This window comes from Drosophila arizonae, chromosome 2, assembly GCF_054131065.1.
Source record: "Drosophila arizonae isolate 15081-1271.41 chromosome 2, UAZ_ARI_1.0, whole genome shotgun sequence".
Lineage (NCBI taxonomy): Eukaryota > Metazoa > Arthropoda > Insecta > Diptera > Drosophilidae > Drosophila > Drosophila arizonae.
The window spans coordinates 22,613,537-22,633,900 of NC_142922.1; the positions used below are offsets into that span (position 1 = coordinate 22,613,537).

General features: G+C 39.4%; 1 protein-coding gene and 1 long non-coding RNA gene across 2 annotated transcripts in view; one reads left to right on the forward strand and one right to left on the reverse strand.

Moving 5' to 3' along the window:
• Nucleotides 1–20,364, reverse strand: part of Pde6 (phosphodiesterase 6) — a 71,134-nt gene that overhangs the window by 2,673 nt on the left and 48,097 nt on the right. The window contains exons 4-13 of the mRNA XM_089462724.1: nucleotides 6,705–6,969; nucleotides 5,327–5,572; nucleotides 4,979–5,244; nucleotides 2,567–2,659; nucleotides 2,184–2,474; nucleotides 1,881–2,124; nucleotides 1,730–1,821; nucleotides 1,338–1,661; nucleotides 262–415; nucleotides 31–190 (exon numbers count right to left, since the gene is read on the reverse strand). Coding sequence (XP_089318850.1) covers nucleotides 31–190; nucleotides 262–415; nucleotides 1,338–1,661; nucleotides 1,730–1,821; nucleotides 1,881–2,124; nucleotides 2,184–2,474; nucleotides 2,567–2,659; nucleotides 4,979–5,244; nucleotides 5,327–5,572; nucleotides 6,705–6,969 — 2,135 coding nt within the window. The remainder of the gene's footprint in view (nucleotides 1–30; nucleotides 191–261; nucleotides 416–1,337; nucleotides 1,662–1,729; nucleotides 1,822–1,880; nucleotides 2,125–2,183; nucleotides 2,475–2,566; nucleotides 2,660–4,978; nucleotides 5,245–5,326; nucleotides 5,573–6,704; nucleotides 6,970–20,364) is intronic.
• On the forward strand, nucleotides 6,969–9,043 carry LOC149270583 (uncharacterized). Its single transcript, XR_016268645.1, has 2 exons — nucleotides 6,969–8,325; nucleotides 8,450–9,043. It is a non-coding gene; the product is annotated as an uncharacterized LOC149270583 (long non-coding RNA).

Consider the following 20,364-nt stretch of genomic DNA (forward strand, 5'->3'; position numbering starts at 1 on the left):
CTTGCTCTCCATTGATTTTCATTTACTTACCTGTCCATCATGGCCACGGGCTGAGTATTCAGCTGCAACTTCTCCAGATCGCCTTGATCGAAGAACTCATCGGCCACTAGCTTGGCCACGCGATGCTGCACCTCCCACGGCTTTGCTATGGCGCTCACGTCGCAGGCCGTCATCATCATACCGCACAGCACTTGAAGGGAGAGAGAGAGTTGTAAACAAAATATTACGTATACGCACGGCATGCTTTGCTGAAATACTTACAATCTTTCTTCTCCTCGCCCTGCCAATCGAATTCGCCATTTTCGACCAGCTCAAGAAACGCGTTGCGCTTCTTAAAATACATTGCCAAATCGGTGGAGAGTATTGCGCTTTCGACAGTCTTCATGACGGAGCGATAGTCTTCGGGCGAAAGAGCCTGAGGCAAGTTGGGCAAAACAAATTGATATAACAAATATTTCATCACCTTGATTTTAATTCTTTTATTTTTTTTATTTTTTTTATTTTTTTTTGCAAAATGAATTAAGAGATTTCCAATTTTATAGGATATTGTATACATGTGTATATTTATATATGCAGTTTAAACGTTTGTATATTAGATATTACTTAACAAAACCTAGGTTAAGATTAGATTATTATTGCAATACCTTTAGATATATAAAGGTTCAATATTTCACAGAAATCAAACTGAAGGTATTTAGATATACAAAATCTAGGCTTTCATTGAACAAAGCTAAATGAATTCTAATTTTACTATGAACTAAAATCAGAGAGACCTACAGGGTGTAAATATCACAGATAAAATTCAAGGGAATTTTTTATATATTTTCATTCAATATTTCTAGTATAAGTCTCAGCAGATTCTAAGCTACTTCGTTTTCCCAGCTTCAGATTTGGTCTTTAAAATTTATCAACTTCAGCTCTTGTCCAATGTTCATGGAACTTATGTACCATGTGAACAAAGTCATTTGACTTAGATGTATCAAAACTGTGTCTAGACATACAAAAATTCAAGTATACTCTTTAATTATATATCTGCTTCATCTGGATTTAATGCTGTGATTATTATTATTATTATCTTTTATAATAACTTTGAAGTTTTTTTTTTTTTTTTTAATTTTATAAATATTATTTCAGCTTTTATTCTTAACTCTATAGCGCATAACTTTGAAGTGCCACGCATAACTGAAACTCGTATAATTACCTAAGGAGCATTGCAAATTTAATCACTCAATATACCACAGCATACTTTTGAGGGTCCAGCAAGTGGAATTCGATTGACATGCATATGTATATACGTATATATGCATATATCAAATTTTAAGCATTATGATTATCACCTGGAATATGTTGTTGCCCTCGGAATTGAGTATCATAACACATTGATCGAAATGATGATGCTCCATGGTACTGGTGGTGTAGAGTATAGCCAGTGGGGACTCGGTTTTGGTTTGGAATGCATTGTTGGTGCCGCGATGATCCAGATCGTGGCACAAGCAGGCCACCAGCAGGCCCAGTATCTCCAGGTCGGTCATAAAACGCTCCATTTTGCCCGTCTTCAGCATGGCGAACATTGTCTGAGCAACATTTAGAGCGTGTCGCCAATTGTGGTACTTTACTGGGCGATAGTTCTTGCGAACGCTCAGCACCCAGCGGCAGAGCACCTGAAAGGGAATTATATGGAATGTATGTGGGATCCTATGCTAGGGCACTTTAACGCCTTCATACTTACATCGTAAGGTATATGGAACTGCGAGACCAGATTGCATTGCATAAACATGCGCAGCACCGCACGGCAGGTGTCGTCATCGACCAGGTCAAAGTCTAGGCGGGATTCATGATCATGGAGTATTCAGAAGGCTGAGAGCATGCCACATACTTACCCGTAAAGGTGAAGCTGTACAAATTGTAGGCTTCGGCCTCGGCAATGACGTCCTGGGCGAGTTTCTCAGTCTGATCCTGGCTGGCCGTGGCATGATAGCTGAGGCACTCCAAGGCCACCTTCTGCTTGGCCATCAGCTTGCAGGCGTTCTCGTACATCTGCGTGTTGTGTATGCCCAGACCGCAGAATATGGCGAATGCCTCGAATATGGATGCATCCGATTCGGTAAAGGGCAAACCGCTTGCCTGCAGCAGAGGAGCGACGTTAGACAACTGCCAATGGGCACCTCAGACCTGCGACTCACCTTGTTTATCAATTGGGCGACGCCAATGACCGTCTTCTGGGCATTCACAATGGGCATGCAGAGTATGGCGTGGGTGCTGTCGATCTCGCTCTCGGCGCGTATCTGATTGTGCTCCCTCACCCAATCCTGAACGTCGCAGATGTTCACCGTCTGCCCGGTGGTGGCTACGAATTGGGCAATCTGCGCCAGCGTCGAGTGGCTCAGATCGTTGATGGAGGGCCGGGAGACATTCGCCGCATGATTTTCCCCGCCCAGCTCGAACAGCACGGTGAAGCGATTGCGCATATTTTGCTGCAAGCATAATTGAATGGCGAACATGCATGGATGCATGCATATGAAATGGGGCAAAAACGAGAAAAATTGAGACAAATAATCCAGCTCACCTTTTCCTCAAAGCTGTCGCCACTCATAATGGCACGCGGGGTGCGCTGCTGCTGGAGCTGATGAGGCTTCTCGATTATCTTCTCCAAATGGCTCTGCGAAAAGAGGCATGCAAGGCACTTGGACATTAAATGGCTGCCACTAATGGCCCCCCTGCAGCTGCTGTGTTGATAAATTGCCCCAGCAGACGCAGACGCGGGCCGGGAATGAGAGTAAGGCAGGCACTCAGCATATTTGCCTGACGCACAGCGCTGCACAACGCTCAGCGGCTATGCTGCACATGACTTGGCATATTTTCAACATTTAAGGACCCTCCCATTTCATATATATATGCATACATATATATGTATATTTATATTGGTTTTACCGGTCTCTAGTTAATTGGCCATTGGTTGGGTAATCCCATTTAAACGCAATGAATACATAATCAAAAGCAATCAGAATTTAATTTAGCAGTAGAAAAAACATTTACCGCCAATGAATGTGCATTTCACATACTCTTAAATGCAATTAATTAAAAACTATATTATCATAATTAATACGCTTGACCCAGTTCAATTTAATTGGTTACATGGCTCAGCCGAGCTCCGATGGAATGGCGCTCATAAATAACAATTGCCGCGGCAAACGTCAAAGCTTCACCTCGGGCCTCAATGGGCCTTTAATGCATCACAATGGCATATAAAAGACAATACATATACACATATTTATATGCAAATAATTGTTGAGGTATGCTGAATTTCCGGTAATCTACTTGGCAGCTGGGCAAATATTTATATATTTCTTATTTTTTTCAGTTTCAGTTCAGAATTACGTTTCATTCACATTAATCAAATTCACTATGAATGTGAACTTGAAGTAGAATTAGCAGCAAAGCATTTTTAGAATTTTCTTATAACACATAAACATTGCTCGAGTTAAATCAATTTAAGTTACAAAACAAATATGAAATCTGTTTTCTTTTTTTTTTTTTCTAAGACATTTCGATGGAAACTTTTATGTAAATACGTCAAATATAAAAGCCAAATTTATTACCTAAAAAAACACACACGTACACACAGATATATACAAAAGAAAAAACAAGTAAGAGTGCTCTAGCCAAGACTGCTCGACTAGGAGATACCTAATCATAACGCACGCATAAGCCCGCGCTCTGCTAACTGCGCAGTAAGCAGTGACTGCGCTTGGGCTGCGCTGCAGTGTGGGTAATATTATGATAATATTATTTGTTGAATAATTTCTTTTGAAGACATACAATCTTAATGAAACCTTCAGAGCGTAATCATATGGTCAAAATTTGTGTACATTCCAAAGCACAACTCTCTACTTGAAATGCGGCGGCGAAGGGGGCGTGGTGTTCAAAATCTGTAAATTACGAAATCTTCGTATCGTTCAACTATATATAAACAGTAAATCTGAAGTCTCTAGTTCTAAAAGTGTTCAAATTAGGCTGAAAAAAACCAAATCAGTTTTTCGATTATTCTCGATAAAAAAGTTATCTGACGAGTTATCGAAAAAATATGATAAACTTGTACAGCCCATGGTATACACGAGTATGCGTGCCAAATTTCAGCTCTCTAGCTCTTATAACTTCTGAGATCGACGCACTCATACGGACGGACAGGGCTATATAGACTCAGCTCGTCGTGCTGATCAAGAACTTTATTGGGTCTGCGATGATTACTTCTGCCCGTTACATACTTTTTCGCAAAACCATTATACCCTGAATTCCTATTTTCAATGGGTTCAGGGTATAAAATAACTGTAAAAAACATTTACTGTTCATTTGAACAATTGTTTTGAACTGCCTCAAGAGCTCGGCCAACAGACAGCAGCAGTTGGTTTCTTTGGGTGCCAAATGCTGGCAGACAGACAGACGGACAGAGATATTGCCCTGAATTGGAGGCCGCAAAAAAAAAAAAAAAATGTCTTTTGGGGCTTTACATAATGAGTGTAGAAAGGGCAATGCGAGTCGTTGCTTAGTAGCTCAATGGGAATTGCCTGGCTTGACTTAATTTACCTTTGCAATTTTTGTTGTTACGATGCTCGAATCAAAGAAATATCCGAATAAAACAGAAACAAAATTGTAATATAAATTGTACATTTTAATTTCCTTGGGGTGCGCTCACATACGCACACACTAACACACACACAACTCAGAGCTGTCAAACGGACAGTGGCAGAGAGACAGGAAAACTGTCCGCGCTGGCGTTTAAACCATTTTAATTTTAATGAAACTGACAACGACAACGCCGCAATTGCCGCAACTGCCACGCCCCGAATGAGTCGGGCGGGCAGCGAAAACATTTTCATTTCATTCATATGGCAAATGCCAAGTCGTTGCTGAAATAGCCAGCAACAGGATAACAGTCGACGACTTCATTACCTCCATTGCGCGTGGCATATGAACTCACCTCCTCGCAGCAATCGAGATCCACCAGAAAGACGGAGCAGCGCTCGCATTTGAGCAGCTCCCTGGCCTCGGTCATGATTTTGGTGACAAGGCACTCGAGATTGTTCTGCTCCTCGAAGATGCTGCGTGCCAGATTCAAGAGGATTTGATTGCGCCGGTACTCCTGGACGGACATCTCGAACAGCTGGGCATTCTGTATGCCAATGCCGCAGAATGTCAAATATCTGCGAAAGATTTCCACATCGTGTTCGTCGAACTCCATGCAGCCTGAGAGTCAACATTGAGCAAAGGCGAACAAGTGAGCTAATTTGGCGATTGCGATTGCGATTGCGATGGCGACTTGGCTTACCATTGGTTTTATTGATGATTTGTGCCACGCCTATGATGTCGCCCTCGTAGTTGCAAATGGGCATGCAGAGTATGGCGTTGGTTGTGTAGCCCGTCTTCAAATCGATTTCGCAATTGAAGCGAGCATCCTTGTAGGCCTCCTTGATGTTAATCATCTGCTTTGTCTGGGCCACCATGCCAGCGATGCCGATGCCAAACGGTATGATGATCTCCTCGGCTCGCGCCCGCGTCACTGCATCCTTGAGTGCTGTAAAAGAGATTAGATTAAAGAAGACGGTCGACGTGGGCAGCAGGGGCTGGAGCGGCAGGAGCAGGGCCGCATAAATCATTAAAAAGCCATGCCAGCGCACACACACACATCTACATAAATATTTAATTTATAGGCAAAATATTCAGTCTGCCATGCAAAAGATACATTAGCTTCAACGAAAATCCAGGCCAAAGGCGCTAAAAGTCAAATTGCGAGTCGCTGCTCGTGACTCCCAGTTGAATTTGCATTTGCCGATTCATGTGTGTATTTATGTGTGTGTGTATGTGTGTGTGTGTGTGTGCTAAAAAGTAAACCTTAATGCTGCTCTAGCTCTAATCTTTTGCCATGTGAATTATGTAGCGGAAGAGGTGACTTTAAGGCACAAAAACCATTTCATAGCAAATAAATGCTTTTCCCTCTTTCTCTCCCTCCCTCTCTTTCTCGCTCTCTGTTTGCCTGAACACGTTTTAGCTAGCATCTATTTTTCATTTGATGGAACCTTTTGAGGTTTACGGTCTGCCCTGCCAAAAAAAAGAGAAACTTTTAATGCCCGTTTCCGCTTAGGCTTAATTTGCTAATGCGTTTCCCGCTCCCTGCCCAGCCTCGTCGCCTTCAGCCGCTAATGAGCGTCAATTTGTGTGGGTTAACGAGTCGAACAAATTCGGTGGCACTTGCTCAATGCTCACTCTCGATCCGGCCCCAGGTCCAGCTAATAACCATTGACCAACTACACTGCCATTGGGTTGAAATTGACCCAAAACAAGTTTGGTCAAATTAAAGGCTTCTTCACTCTGTGCTGCATGTTCCCTGCTAGCTGTTGCACAACTTTTGTGTTGCGGCAGTCTTTGTTGGGATTTGCATTATGCCTGCCTTCAAATAGACTATCAAAAAGCAGCTCAATTATGTAGAGTCGAGTTGAAAAACTGTTCATTCAATTCAGAGTCTGATTGTTGTTTCGAATCTCTTTGTTGTGTTGGCTTAATCAAACTGGTCTATAGCCCTGGCCAGAGCTGTGGCCCAGTTTGCATTTGCAGTTTTCCTTTTGGCTTGCGCTTTGTCGTTGCTTGGCAACATTTTGGACAATGGATCTGGATATTGGAATTTCGCAAATTGGCATTTGGGGGCTCACCTGTCGTTTGTGTGACGTCAAAGAGCTTGGCCACCAGGTACCTGTTGTTTGGCGTGCCCTTGGCCAGAAAGAGAGATCCACGATCCGCATGGGTTAGCAGGCCCACGTTCACCAATATCTTATGGCACAGCACATCAATGTCCAGCTCGTTGGCCACGTCACGTATCAGCTCCATGAAGAGTTCGCCCTCATCCAGTTCCATCAAATGGCGTCGACTCTCGGGCAGTGCATGCACCGATGAATTTGATAACTTGCGCGGCGACTTCTGCAATGCAGGCACACAGAAAAAGAGAGCGAGAGAGAGGTAAGTATAGAGATATCTATATATATAAAAGAAAGTTGTGTAAAAGTGAAGACTGCTTATAACTTGATTTGGGCTGAACCAATTTTCATGGTTTTTGATTTGTTGGATTTGTCTCCGCAACGAGTTTAGTATAGGGTCTTAAAAATACTGAAAAAATTTGCCGAATACTTGAAAAACGCGGTTTTTTCCCCAAATGTTCAAATTTTTTTTATACCCAGTAGGCTTGGTAACAGTGACAGTTTTGACAATAGTGTAGAAGTAAATAAACAAATGTAGTCAGTCAGTCTACGGTCTCCTGACCTCGAGCAGACCTGACTATTCAAAAAAAAAAAAAAAAAAAAAAAAAAAAAAAAAATTTCAAATCAAAAGGAAAAATATTTCAAATCAAAAATCTGCAAAAAATCAAAAGATTAAAACCTGACTGTTCAAAAAATAAATAAAAAATTAAAAATTCGAAATTAAAAAAAAAAAGGTAATTATTAAAAAGTGTATTTTTGGCTTTTTATATTTTCGGACTTTTAAACTTTATAAATATTTCAAATCAAAAATCTGAAAAAATTAAAAAAAAAAATTAAAAGATTAAAACCTGACTAATCAAAAATAAATAAAAAATTAAAAATTCGAAATTTAAAAAAAAAAAGTTAATTATTAAAAATTGTATTTTTGGACTTTTACAAAAGCTAAATATCTCGAAAGTTCAGGTATTTGTTTGTCTCAAACATAAATTTGTGTAAATTATTTATATTTATATTTCTCGATTGTTTTATATGGTTTTGTGCGAGGGCAGTATTACTATTAATAAAAATGCCGCGTCCTAGAAGATCTAATCTTTCCCGGCGGACCCATAATGCAATTAGGCAACGGAATAGCGCGAGTCAATTATCTGACGAAGAGCGAGAAATCGCCCGAGAAAGGCTCCGCGTTAGTACCCAGGGAAGAAGGGCCTTAATTCGTGCTTCTCAAAGAGAGGCAGCCCGTGAAACGGCAATAAGAAATGGTTCAAGGATTGATTTGAATCGAGCAGCGTTTCGATATGATTGCACCATTGATTACAGCTTGAATCGTTTAGTTTGCATTGGTCCAATGGACGTTGTTTGCTAGCATTGTGGCGCATTGAAGTTTGCTGGTGAAACGCCCGGTTTGTGCTGCCTTAGTGGTAAAGTGACATTGCCATTAGCGGTCACCATAGCCATTGCGTTCCCTGCTTTATGGCGAAACACTAGAATCACGACATTTTCTAGCGAACACTCAAAAATACAATGCCTGTTTCCAAATGACATAATTTGGGGCGGAAAATATTGGAGACGGATATTTAAGGTAATTTACGTTAAAAATTTTATTTTCTATGACTGCAAAAAAAAAATTTTGAATAATGTAGTTTGTTAGATTTCTGTAAATAGTGTTTGTAAATATAACTATAACTATGGCTTTGAATTTAAAGATTCAAGGCCAGATTTGCCATCGCATTGGATCATTGCAACCTATTGAAGATGCACAGCAAAAATTCTTGCAAATATACTTCATGGGCAATATGGAAGAACAACTTGACCGGCGTCAAGAAATGAACACAGCTATGAAAAGAGCAATTCTCCATGATTTGCATGCTTAGAAATTTAAACCAACCAAAACTGTGCAATGGAACGCGTTTGGTGATAAGAAAACTGATGAGCAATGTGATTCACGCGTTGATACTCAAAGGAAAATTTAAAGATGAGGAAGTTCTTATTCCTAGGATTCCGATGAGCTCAACAGATATGCCCTTTGAATTTAAACGAATTCAATTCCCGCTTCGTCTTGCCTTCGCCATGACGATCAACAAGTCACAGGGCCAATCTTTGACTATTTGTGGCCTCAATCTAGAAAATGCGTGTTTTTCTCATGGTCAATTGTACGTGGCATGCTCACGTGTTGGCAAACGATCCGCATTATTTGTTCTTGCACCCGACCAAAAAACGAAGAATGTCGTTTACAACAAGGTGCTTGAATGAAAATCCGATTAATAAATTTATCAGTGTATCCCAGCCTGAACAACATAGCTTTCAACAATTGTTTACCTAGAAATAATATAGAGGGCAATGCAACGTTTGCCGGGCCAGCTAGTATACATATATATGTATATATATATATATATATATAGAGAGAGAGAGAGAGAGGGCCAGGTCAGACACATGCTCTGTAAATGTTAATGAAAGGCTTAAATTGTGTACAACACAATCCACAAGGAGGAGCTAAAATAATTGAATTCTGTGGCCGTGGGCGGCATTTAATTAACTCTTGTAATTGCGCCGCAAGCCGAAGCTTTGATATTAATAGAATGATAAGCGGGCATTATTCGAGAGGTCTTTAAGTTGTATGCGTGTAGCACATGTATTATGTATGTGCATATGAATTGTGTATGTGTGTGGCATGCATGCGAGTATGCATACATTGTTCTCCATGCTGGAGCCGAATTGAATTCCTTGCTTAGAGCACCATGCGACCTGTCACCTGGCCTGCGCTCAATTCCAAATAAAACTGAGCCCGCTCGGTCAAAGGTAACCATTAGCAGTTGGCTATAAGAGGTCGGCTTCTCCAAACTGGTAATTGAATATAAAATGCCCTTGGGCTGCGTGCGAGGGGCCAATTACGAGGGCAACCTCGACCTGGGAACCTTGCGTGCTGTGCGCCTATCCACGACAAATACAGCTTAGCCTTTGTCTCCAAACCTCCAGCACCCAACGCCCCACCAAAATAACATTTCTAACTGTGTGTTGTGGCACAATTTTGCCAAATTAAGGCAATTTGTTATTGTTCTTTATTTTTTTCAGTTGCTCAGTTATTGTTGTTATTGCTGAGTGTTCGTGCTGCACAAAAAAAGTATATCGATAATAATATGTTTAAAAATAAATGTTTAATGACTTGGAAGCTCTTTTCCTCACGATTGACAGCAACATTTTGATGTGTCCTTTAATTGCGTATAATTGAGACGATATATTAATCATTGTAAATAAAGCTAAGAAAGGGATTTTATAAAAGTTGTATACAGAGAGAGAGAGAGACAGAGAGATAGAGGGAGTGATAGAGAGAGGGTAAGTGAGGGAGGTATAGAGTGAGAGACTGATGAGATACAAAAAGATAGATAGAAAGAGAGTGAGAGCGCGATAGAGAGAGTGAGTCACACAGAAAACTCTCTGTCTAGAGAGAGATCTATATATAGGGATCTACACAAGAAACACAGAGAGACAAAGAAAGAGAAAACGGGACAGGGAGAGAGGGAAGAGAGTAAATGAGGGAGAAATAGAGTCAAAGAGATAGATAGAACTACAGAAGAAACACAGCAAGATTAAGAAACATGGAAAGAGAGAGAGGCGCAGTTAATATAAAGAAAGATAGATATATATGTAGATAAAGTTAGAATGAAAAAGACATAGAGAGAATAAAAAAAGGAACTGCTAAAAAAAATGAAGTTTATATCAAAAGCCAATTGCAATTAAATCATTTGCGCAATTCAAATTGACCAAAAATTGAATATTTTAGTTTGTATTTAGTCACCCATATGCTTATCTATATATGTATATATGTTCATGCCCATTTATATCTACTCGCATAATTTGTCGTTTGATTTCTATGGTATTCATACATGAATTCCATAAAGTATTAACCGCAATAAAACTATTGATTTAATATAAAAAAAAACAAAAGTAATTCATCAATAAGTTAGTTTGGTTGATTTTTCGAATTATAGCAATTAAAGTATCCAACTGCGCAGGGGAGAAATAAACCTGAAACAATACCTCAAAGTAAGCTAAAGTTTAAGTGCTTTTATTAACTGAAGGAGAGCAAGGTGGAAGCAAGCCAGGTCTGTCATTGTCCTTATATTTGCTCTGCTCCAGGGACCCCCTTAAACAATCAAACCGAAACGAGTGGCTCTCAACTTTTGCTGACAGCCACCAACGGAGAAATTCAGACAACAATTTCTTTCTCTTGGCTGAACAATAAGAACGAGATGCAAGTGAAGCTAAATGCAGCCCGAACTAAATACACAGCGAAGTGAATGGCAACAAAATATGAGTTTTAATCGGATTTAGTTCGTATTTCGGCACGTTTGCCAATTAAAAGCGATTTTCGTTTCGCTCACAGAATCCGTTGCTGGCCTTGATGCTAGTTGAAGCAGTCAATAAGGCCGCAGAACGACAGCTGTCGAGCGTCCGGCCGTTGACTGCATAATTCAACATGCACTTTAACAAATTGACAATGCGACGCAACACCTGCGACCAGGTGGCACAGAGATTTTTGAGCTGTTGCTATTGTTGAGCAAACTAGCCAACCCTACATAACCCACCCCCTCCACCACCCACGCGAACAGCGCATAAGTTGGCAATAATTTTTGAAAATGCTGCGTCGTAAAGTACACGCCAGTTAAGCACGACGATTGCTGCATTTTTCTTTTGCTTCCATTTGGTGCTGTGCCAACAGAGCTTTTTAAACACACACTTACACACGCACAGATACAGACAGATGCATTTCACTCACTCACATACAGCAGCGCATATGTATGTTGGCATAAACCTTGAGCGTTACTCGCATTTAGTTAGTTTTCGTAAGTGCAAGGTAAGTGGTTGCCTCTGTGTGTGTGTATGTATGAAAAAGCAGTGTGTGTCTTAGATATCTCTGTGGGTGTGTGTGTGTGCGCACATCTAAGACTAAACAAGTTAAAGCCAACCACACCATATCAAACCACATCCATTAATTCGCATTGTTAACTTATTAACTTTACCGATTCATGTGCAAATAATTTAGATATTAAGATAAAGATATAATATTGCCTCATTTGGTATCAAGTATTTATTTCTGATTTTGTACAGATTCATTTGAGCGGTAAAATATTAGACCTATCTTGAATATGATCTTTGTATAAGCCAAGCAGCCATCCGTTACTCATGTATAAACAATCAGAAATACTTTATAAACAGCCATCGACGCCTCAAACCAAGCTATTGTTTGCCTTAATTCGCATTAAGTTTGGTATTCTCTTCGCTAGAAAGTACATATAATTGTGCAAATACCTAATTAGAGAATGCTTCAAATTAACGGACAGAAGAAAGAAGTTCATTAACAAGTAACACGGGTATGAGTTGCACAGCTGTGACAATTGAAAGCACAATCACTATTAGCAAATAATATTCAGTTCAAATTTACTATAAAAGCTTAAGAGTTTCGGCTCTCTTCCCATATTCATTGACAACAACATGAGAATCCACACTTTGATTCTTGGCTGTGCGGTTTTGGTCCTTGGTCTAGTAGATCACAGCGCCTGCGTAGATTGCGATGCTGCTGGACTTCCTGCTGGCTGTACCGATTGTAGTGATCCGTTAAATTTATGGCACCCTGATTGTGTTTTTCCAACAACCACCCCCACCATCGTCACGACAGCAGCCCCAGCTGGCTCTCCTTGGTTTCGTGGCAAATGGTTCCGACTTGGAAAACGTCCGGTTCTAATTAACTTTGGATATATAAACAGGCGCTAAATCAAATATCAAATAAAATATGCATAGAACAAATGTGATCCGCTTTTTATACCCCGAACCCATTGAAAATGGGAAATCAGGGTATAATGGTTTTGTGAAAAGTATGTAACAGGCAGAAGGAATCATCGCAGACCCCATAAAGTATATATATTCTTGATCAGGACGACGAGCTGAGTCGATATAGCCCTGTCCGTCTGTCCGTCCGTCCGTATGAGCTGAAATTCGGCATGCATACTCGTGTATACCATAGGCAGTACAAGTTTGCTTTATTTTTTCGATAACTCATCCGATAACTTTTTTATCGAGAATAATCGAAAAATCGACATTGTTTTTTTTAGCCTAATTTGGGCACTTTTAGACCTGGAGACTTCAAATTTGCGTTGTAAATAAAGTTAATGGATACAAAGATTTTGTAATTTACAGATTTTGGATACCACGCCCCATTCGCCCCCAATTTGTAAAAAACGCATTTCAAGTACTACAGACTTGTGCTTTGGAATGTACACACATATTTATACATATGATTACACTCTGAAAGTTGCATTAAGATCGTATGTCTACAAATGAAATTATTCGACAAATAAATTCTCATAATATTGCCCACACTGCAGCGCAGTCGCTGTTACTGCGCAGTTAGCAGAGCGCAGGCTTATGCGTGCGTGTGGATGCATGTGTATGTATGTGTGCATAAAAGAAGTCCAGAATGATGAGCAGTCTCGACTAGAGTCTTCTTACTTGTTTAATGAGAGGAATAGGATAAAAGAACTGTATTTACACATATTAAAATACCATCTAGGTAAAGGTAGAGTTGAGTGGGTTAGCTACTAGAAGCAGTAAATTCATCTTTAGTGCTTAACGGTATTATAAGTTTTTAAATAATAATAAGATAACTAAATATTATTCAATAAAATCGAATAAAGAGTTATTCACATATTAAATTATTTGTTATTGAGCTAGCAAATTTAATAAATATTTAATATGCAATAAGGCAAAGTTTAGTTTTAAAATAGATCATTAAAATAAATATTGCGCTTTCTATTTTATACCCTGAATTGAAAATGGGAAATCAGGGTATAATGGTTTTGTTGAAATGTATGTAGCAGGCAGAAGAAGGCGTGGTAGACCCCACAAAGTATATGACGAGCTGAGTAGATTTATCGATCATATACTGGAAGTTTCATTAACTTCCGTTAAGCCAATCGACGCTAAAAAATAATAAAATATTTTGCCAATTAACAGCAGCTACAACAGTTTTCGTATACATGTGCTAGATGGCGCTGCAGCAGTGAATCTATTTCGGTTTTGCCCCCTCAGCTTCCAAAAGTGAGCTGGCGTTGTGAGTAGCGGCGTGGCGCTCGATCGAGAAGTCTCGGGTTCGAGTCCAGATTGTTCCATTGATGTTAATTTTTTAAATTTTTTTCAAAATATTTATATATTAATATAATTAAATGAGTTTTTATATTTTTAATACATTTATATTTTTAATACATCAAAATTGAAATTTTAACCATAATAAGTGTGCATTTTGTATACCCTGAACCCATTTTCAATGGGAAATCAGGGTATAATGGTTTTGTTAAATGTATGTAACAGAAAGAAGGAGGCGTGGCCCACAAAGTATATATATTCTTGATCAGGGCGACGAGCTGAGTCGATTTATCTCTGTCCGTCTGTCCGTATGTTTGAACGCGTCGATCTCAGAAGATATGAGAGCTAGAGACTTTAAATTTGTTTTCCTAGGTCCGTGTATACCAAGCGCATTTCGAGTTTTACTTTAAATATCGAAAAATTTCCCCGTTATTTTGTTATCGATTAAAAACATTATCGAAAACCAGTAATAAATTTATATATCCTACATCTTTAAAGCTAGAGTCTCCAAATTTTTTATGTATACTTATATGCATTTTATAGAATTTTGTCAAAATTGACCCCCACCTCTAATTCACCCCCTCACCCTCACATTTGTAAAAGACGTATTTTAAATACTAGGGACTTGTGCTTTGGCAAAAACATGTATGTAGGCCACCACTGCAGCCAATGCGTGTTTATACGTGCGTGCGTATCTCTGTGTGTGTGTGTATGTATGATGTGTGTTTTTTTTTTTTTTTTTTATATTCGTTTATTGACAATCTTTATAATACACGTTGCAAGTTGCGTGGTGGCTAGGATAGTGCGCGATGCTTGCGGGTCGGCCGTAAAGCATTGCTTCGCAAGCACTGTGCGCTACCTTAGCCTGGGACAGCTCGTCTTCTCATTCGCTCGACTCTGCGGAGCTCCATCATCACTGTGGCCGCGAAGGTGCTTGTTAGTTCCCAAGCTTCCTCCGATTCCAGCATGGCGTTGACAATGTTGTCCGCTCTGATGGAGCGGCCCACTGCCTCTTCCAGACGACGCCTCTCCTCCAGGAACCGTCCACATTCGAAAAGAATGTGGTTGGCGTCTTCCACATGCCCTGTATGATGTGTGTGTGTATGCTTGTGTGTGCGTGTGTGTGTGCGTGTGTGTGTGTGTGTGTGTGTGTGTGTGTGTGTGTGTGTGTGTGTGTGTGTGTGAGTGTGTGTGTGTGTGTGTGTGTGTGTGCGAGTGTGTGTGTCTTGTGTAAGCAGAAAGACGCGAAAAATGATTGAAACAGCTATGGCTCGAAGGGTTCAGGGGATCTCGTAGTCGGGCAGTCTCGACTACTGCTTTCTTACTTGTTTTAATTTGGTTCAGGGTAGTATCTAGTCTAGCACTCTCGACATTCTTTTAATTTTAATACATATTTATATATTGAATGATTGACATTTATTGAGCATTTATTGTTATAAAAAATAAGCATTTATTGAGCTAGCAAATTTAATATTAAAAACTATATATTTAATATTATATAATATAATATAATAAAATAAATTAATTATTTAATTTCAGTCTTTTAGCTGTCCAGAAATTGTCTATGTGTTTGCTTTAAATTTATAAATTTCCCTCTTTCTTAATTTTGAAATACGTCACATTATTTGCAAGCGATCGTTTAAAGATAAAAATCGTACGCCTAGAACTATGCTTTGATTTTGTAAGAATTCTAGCAGCTAGTTTCAGAGCTAGCAGCTAGGTGTGACATGTTATATGCATATTTAGGCCAAATCTATTTAAAATGTTTTGTACTGCTTCAATGAAAACTGTTCAAATAATAACATGACGCAGATAGCTTAAAATACGTAAAACTGTCCAAATAAAATGAGGTTAGCTGTGTTTAATTCAATGCTAACTAAAATTAAGCTCAAATCCACAAGTGACAATTGATATAAATTGGGCTGTTGCGGCCACAGATAGACATTCGAACCAGTTACTTGGCATCGAGATGAGAATCCAAACGGTTATCCTCGGCTGTGCCTTCTTGGCCGTTTGCCTGATTCGAGGCAGCGATGCAGCATGCGCAACTCCCGGCGCCTGCAATGCAGAGGAGTGCGCAGACGCCGCAAATTCAGCGGATCCTAGTTGTGCAGACACGCCGACTCCTGCACCGACACCCGCTCCGGGAGCAGCGACACCCGCTCCGGGAGCAGCGACACCCGCTCCGGGAGCAGCGACACCCGCTCCTGGAGGTGCAGGAGCAACAACTGTGTCCAGTTCCGGTTCTGAGACGATTACTAGTGCAGCGCAGGCACAAGTGGTTCGACTGAGGGCTCGCTTGCGCCGCATGAGGATGAATCAAAGGAGGGCCCAACGCAGAAGGAGGATTCGCCAAAGGCGCCTGCGTGCCCAAAGGAGAAGGGCTCAAATGATGCGTAGGAGAAGGAATCGGAACAGAGGTGCAAACAGGGCCAGACGACCATTCAGAAACCTGGGTTAAGCCCATTGAACCATTAACATGCTGTTCATTTTTTATTAAATAATAAACTTGTTTTATAAAGGGCATAAACAAAATATGAAAACTGTTTATTATTTCACAAAGAGAACAGGGGGCAGCTTCAGGCAGCAGTGAAGGGCCATCCACACAGCATAGCTGACCGGACTGGTAAATAACATACCTCCAGCGGGTTGTTAATACTATTGAAATAATGTGTTTGACATTTTTTTGGTTTACCTAAATTTGACTCTCGTTTTGTCAATAAGAATTCAATTAAATAAAAATAAAATAAAATAAATATTACCAGACAGCTAGTTCAGATAGTAAGATATATTTCTAGAGAATTAAGTCATTGCTTGGCTCAATATTTGTAGTTTATTGTGATCAGTTAGTAAACCATAAATTATTATTTATACATTATTATTTTATTTATTTCTTGATAATTATTGAGACTGCGCTAATTGCATTTATTCGTTATAACAAGTGGATCGAAACATTTTGGTAACGTTTCATTTTCGTCTATTATTTGTTTATTTTTAGGCTAACTTAAACTGTTTGATATTGATGAGGAATTTCGTTTGAAATTTTTTATGAAATACACAAATGTGTATCTGAACACTTTAACTCCAAATGTTGTTGCATGACTCTAGATCATTCTTTTGTGATTGGCTACAATTTTTCGTCGATTTACTGTTGCACCTTAACTTGTGCTGCAAGCAATATAAAATTTAATATTACATTCTGTGAGTTTTATATCACCCAGCTTTCCATTAATTAATTACTTTTTGAAATAATCATCTCTATATCCGTACTTTATTAAAAGCATCACCCGATAAACTCTTAGGAAATTAGATTCAATTAACATTGAATGAAGGTCAAATACAGACTGAATATATGGTTAGAAAATATAATATATCAATATATTACGAACATATTTAAAAGTGAATATGAATATGAATATAACAAAATGAAACACAATGTACGTCAATGCTCTTTAAACAGCTAAGTTCTGGCTGCGAAGGAAAAAACCCAAAATAAACATTGCTGAAAAGCGAATTATTTGTAGAATAATGTGCAGACATACAAAAATACTAAGCGTAACACAGTTGGATGTTCCTTTTCTATGGGCGTACGGAACTAGTAAATATTGTTCATTAAGACAGCTGTTCATATATTTATTCATAAATATATACCATATGTGTTTAGTAAGCCGGCAAAAAGATACTCTTAGCCACCTATCAGACCTAAGATGATAAAACTATTAACTCTAAATTAATCAGAGTGATCCGTATTAAAACATGTTTGATTGTTGGTCTCGACATCGAAGAGATGGAACCCATTAATCAATAATTATTGCGGAATATGCGTAATGAGGCTATTCTAATACGAATTCTACTTCGTATATGCGATTAAGGAACACATTGATAAAGCTTTTTATATTTATTTGACTGTTTGATTGTTTTCACAGTTAAATACGAGAATTAATTAAAAAAACGAAAAAACCTGTGGAATATTATAGAATACTTTGCATTTGTTGTCACAGATGGTAAATGCTTCAATTCATGCAAAACAAATGCGAAAGTACGTATTCGCAGCCTCCAAATTGGTATAAATTGGACTCCATCGGCCACAGACTGACATTCAATACGAACTCCCCGATATCGAGATGAGAGTCCAAGCGGTTATCTTCGGCTGTGCCTTCTTGGCCATTTGCCTGATTCGAGGCAGCGATGCAGCATGCGCAACTCCCGGCGCCTGCACTGCAGATGAGTGCACAGACGCCGCAAATTCAGCGGATCCTAGTTGTGCAGACACGCCGACTCCTGCACCTGAATCACCGACACCCGCACCTACGCCAGCTGCCCCGGACGCGGGCACGGCCACTACAGCCGCACCCACAGACACCACTTGTGCCGTTCAGCTACGCCGTCTAAGACAACGTGTTCGGACTCTACGTAGAAACAATACTATCCTGCGCCAAAACAACCTTAGGCTCAGGAACAGACGGTGTGTCAGGGTGCGTGTCAACAACAATGCTGTTAACAGGGGAACTGTCAGAAGAGCTGTTGTCATTCAAAAGAGGCCCCTACTCGGCTAAACACAACCATATCAATACCCAATTCAACTAATTTCAATAAATATTTGCCGTGCATACCCAAGTAATTTGTGTATTTACTTATTAGGGTTTTTATTCTCGAATCAAGTCCTTCAAAACCGTATCATAGATCCTCATCAATAATATAATTAATGCATTAATTTTTTATAAATTTCATTGATGCAGCTTATTATCTTTTGAAGTAGGAGTCTTGTTATTGTGTCTGTGAGTCAGCATATACATACATATGTATGTACATATAACATCGCTTCGTCTTCTTCAACTTCTACAAGATATCCTATGCAAGCAAGTTTTAGTGCGCTGCCTGTCTATCCTGGCACCTGGAATTTTGCCGCCTAGTGATTTCAGGGACTAAAGGAATCTCGAAAGTGTTCCTCACGAATCAGTCGGATCTCTTCCAGTCCATTTGCCGACCGATCTGAATTCAATTCTGTTGGTGATGAACTGCACCGCTGAAGATTTCTTCAGGGCTTGACTATTGCCTTGCAGATGGTTTGTTGAGTCTGCACAATGCCAATTTTGATGTCCGCGTCCGTTGTCCGTTTGAATGTACCCATTTTGTTGCTATTACGGCTACAGACTTCAAATTCGATCGGTCGGTCCTATACCATAAGCTCTTCAGTTAAATGAGTGAGAATAAATGAAGCATAAAACGGATCCAAAAATATGGCAAGTTAAATTGCATTAGGCGAAACACTCAACTTTTTGAAAGCATAAACGTTGTGCGTGCTCATTTCGGCGAAACTATATATATATATAAATATATATATAAAATATATAAATAATATATAAACTATATATCTATATATATAAAATAGAGTTGTGTAAAAGTGCTCCTCCACTTATAACTCGAGATCTGCTGGACCAATTTTCATGGTTTTTGATTTGTTGGATTTGTCTCCGCTACGAGTAGGATAGTAGATCTTAAAAATACTGAAAAAATTTGACGAATACTTGAAAAACGCGGTTTTTTCCCTAGGGATTCAAATTTCCATTGATACTCACTAGGCTTGATAACAGTGACAGTTTTCGGTCCTGCTCTCATATTATACAATAGTATAGAAGTAAATAAACAAATATAGTCAGTCAGTCTACGGTACAGCCTCAGGCGAACATTTGATAAACATAATACGCGTGCGTACAGAAGCTAAATGTCTCGAAAGTTCAGGTATTTGTTGTCTCAAACATAAATTTGTGTAAAATATTTATATTTATATTTCTCGATTGTTTTATGTGGTTTTGTGCGAGGACATATTCAGAATTACTATTAATAAAAATGCCGCGTCCTAGAAGATCTAATCTTTCCCGGCGGATCCATGATGCAATTAGGCAACGGAATATCGCGAGTCAATTATCTGACGAAGAACGAGAAATCGCCCGAGAAAGGCGCCGCGTTAGTACCCAGCAAAGAAGGCAGCCCGTGAAACGGCAAAAGGCAAGTTCAAGGATTGATTTGAATCGAGCAGCCTTTCGATATGATTGCAGCATTGATTGAATCGTTTATTTTGCATTCGTCCAATGGACGTTGTTTGCCAGCATTGTGGCGCATTGAAATTTTCTGGTGAAAGGCCCGGTTTGTGCTGCCTTAGTGGTAAAGTGACATTGCCATTAGTGGTCCCGCCACCAGAGCCATTGCGTTCCCTGCTTTATGGCGAAACACTCAAAAATACAATGCCTGTTTCCAAATGACTTCATTTGGGACGGAAATTATTGGAGGCGGATATAATCCGACATTTAAGGTAATTTACGCTCAAAATTTTATTTTCTATTATTGTAAAAAAAAAAAAAATTGGAATAATGTAGTTGTGTTCTAACTATATAGTTCTAACTATAACTATGGCTTTGAATTTAAAGATTCAAGGCCAGATTTGCCATCGCATCGGATCATTGCAACCTATTGAAGATGC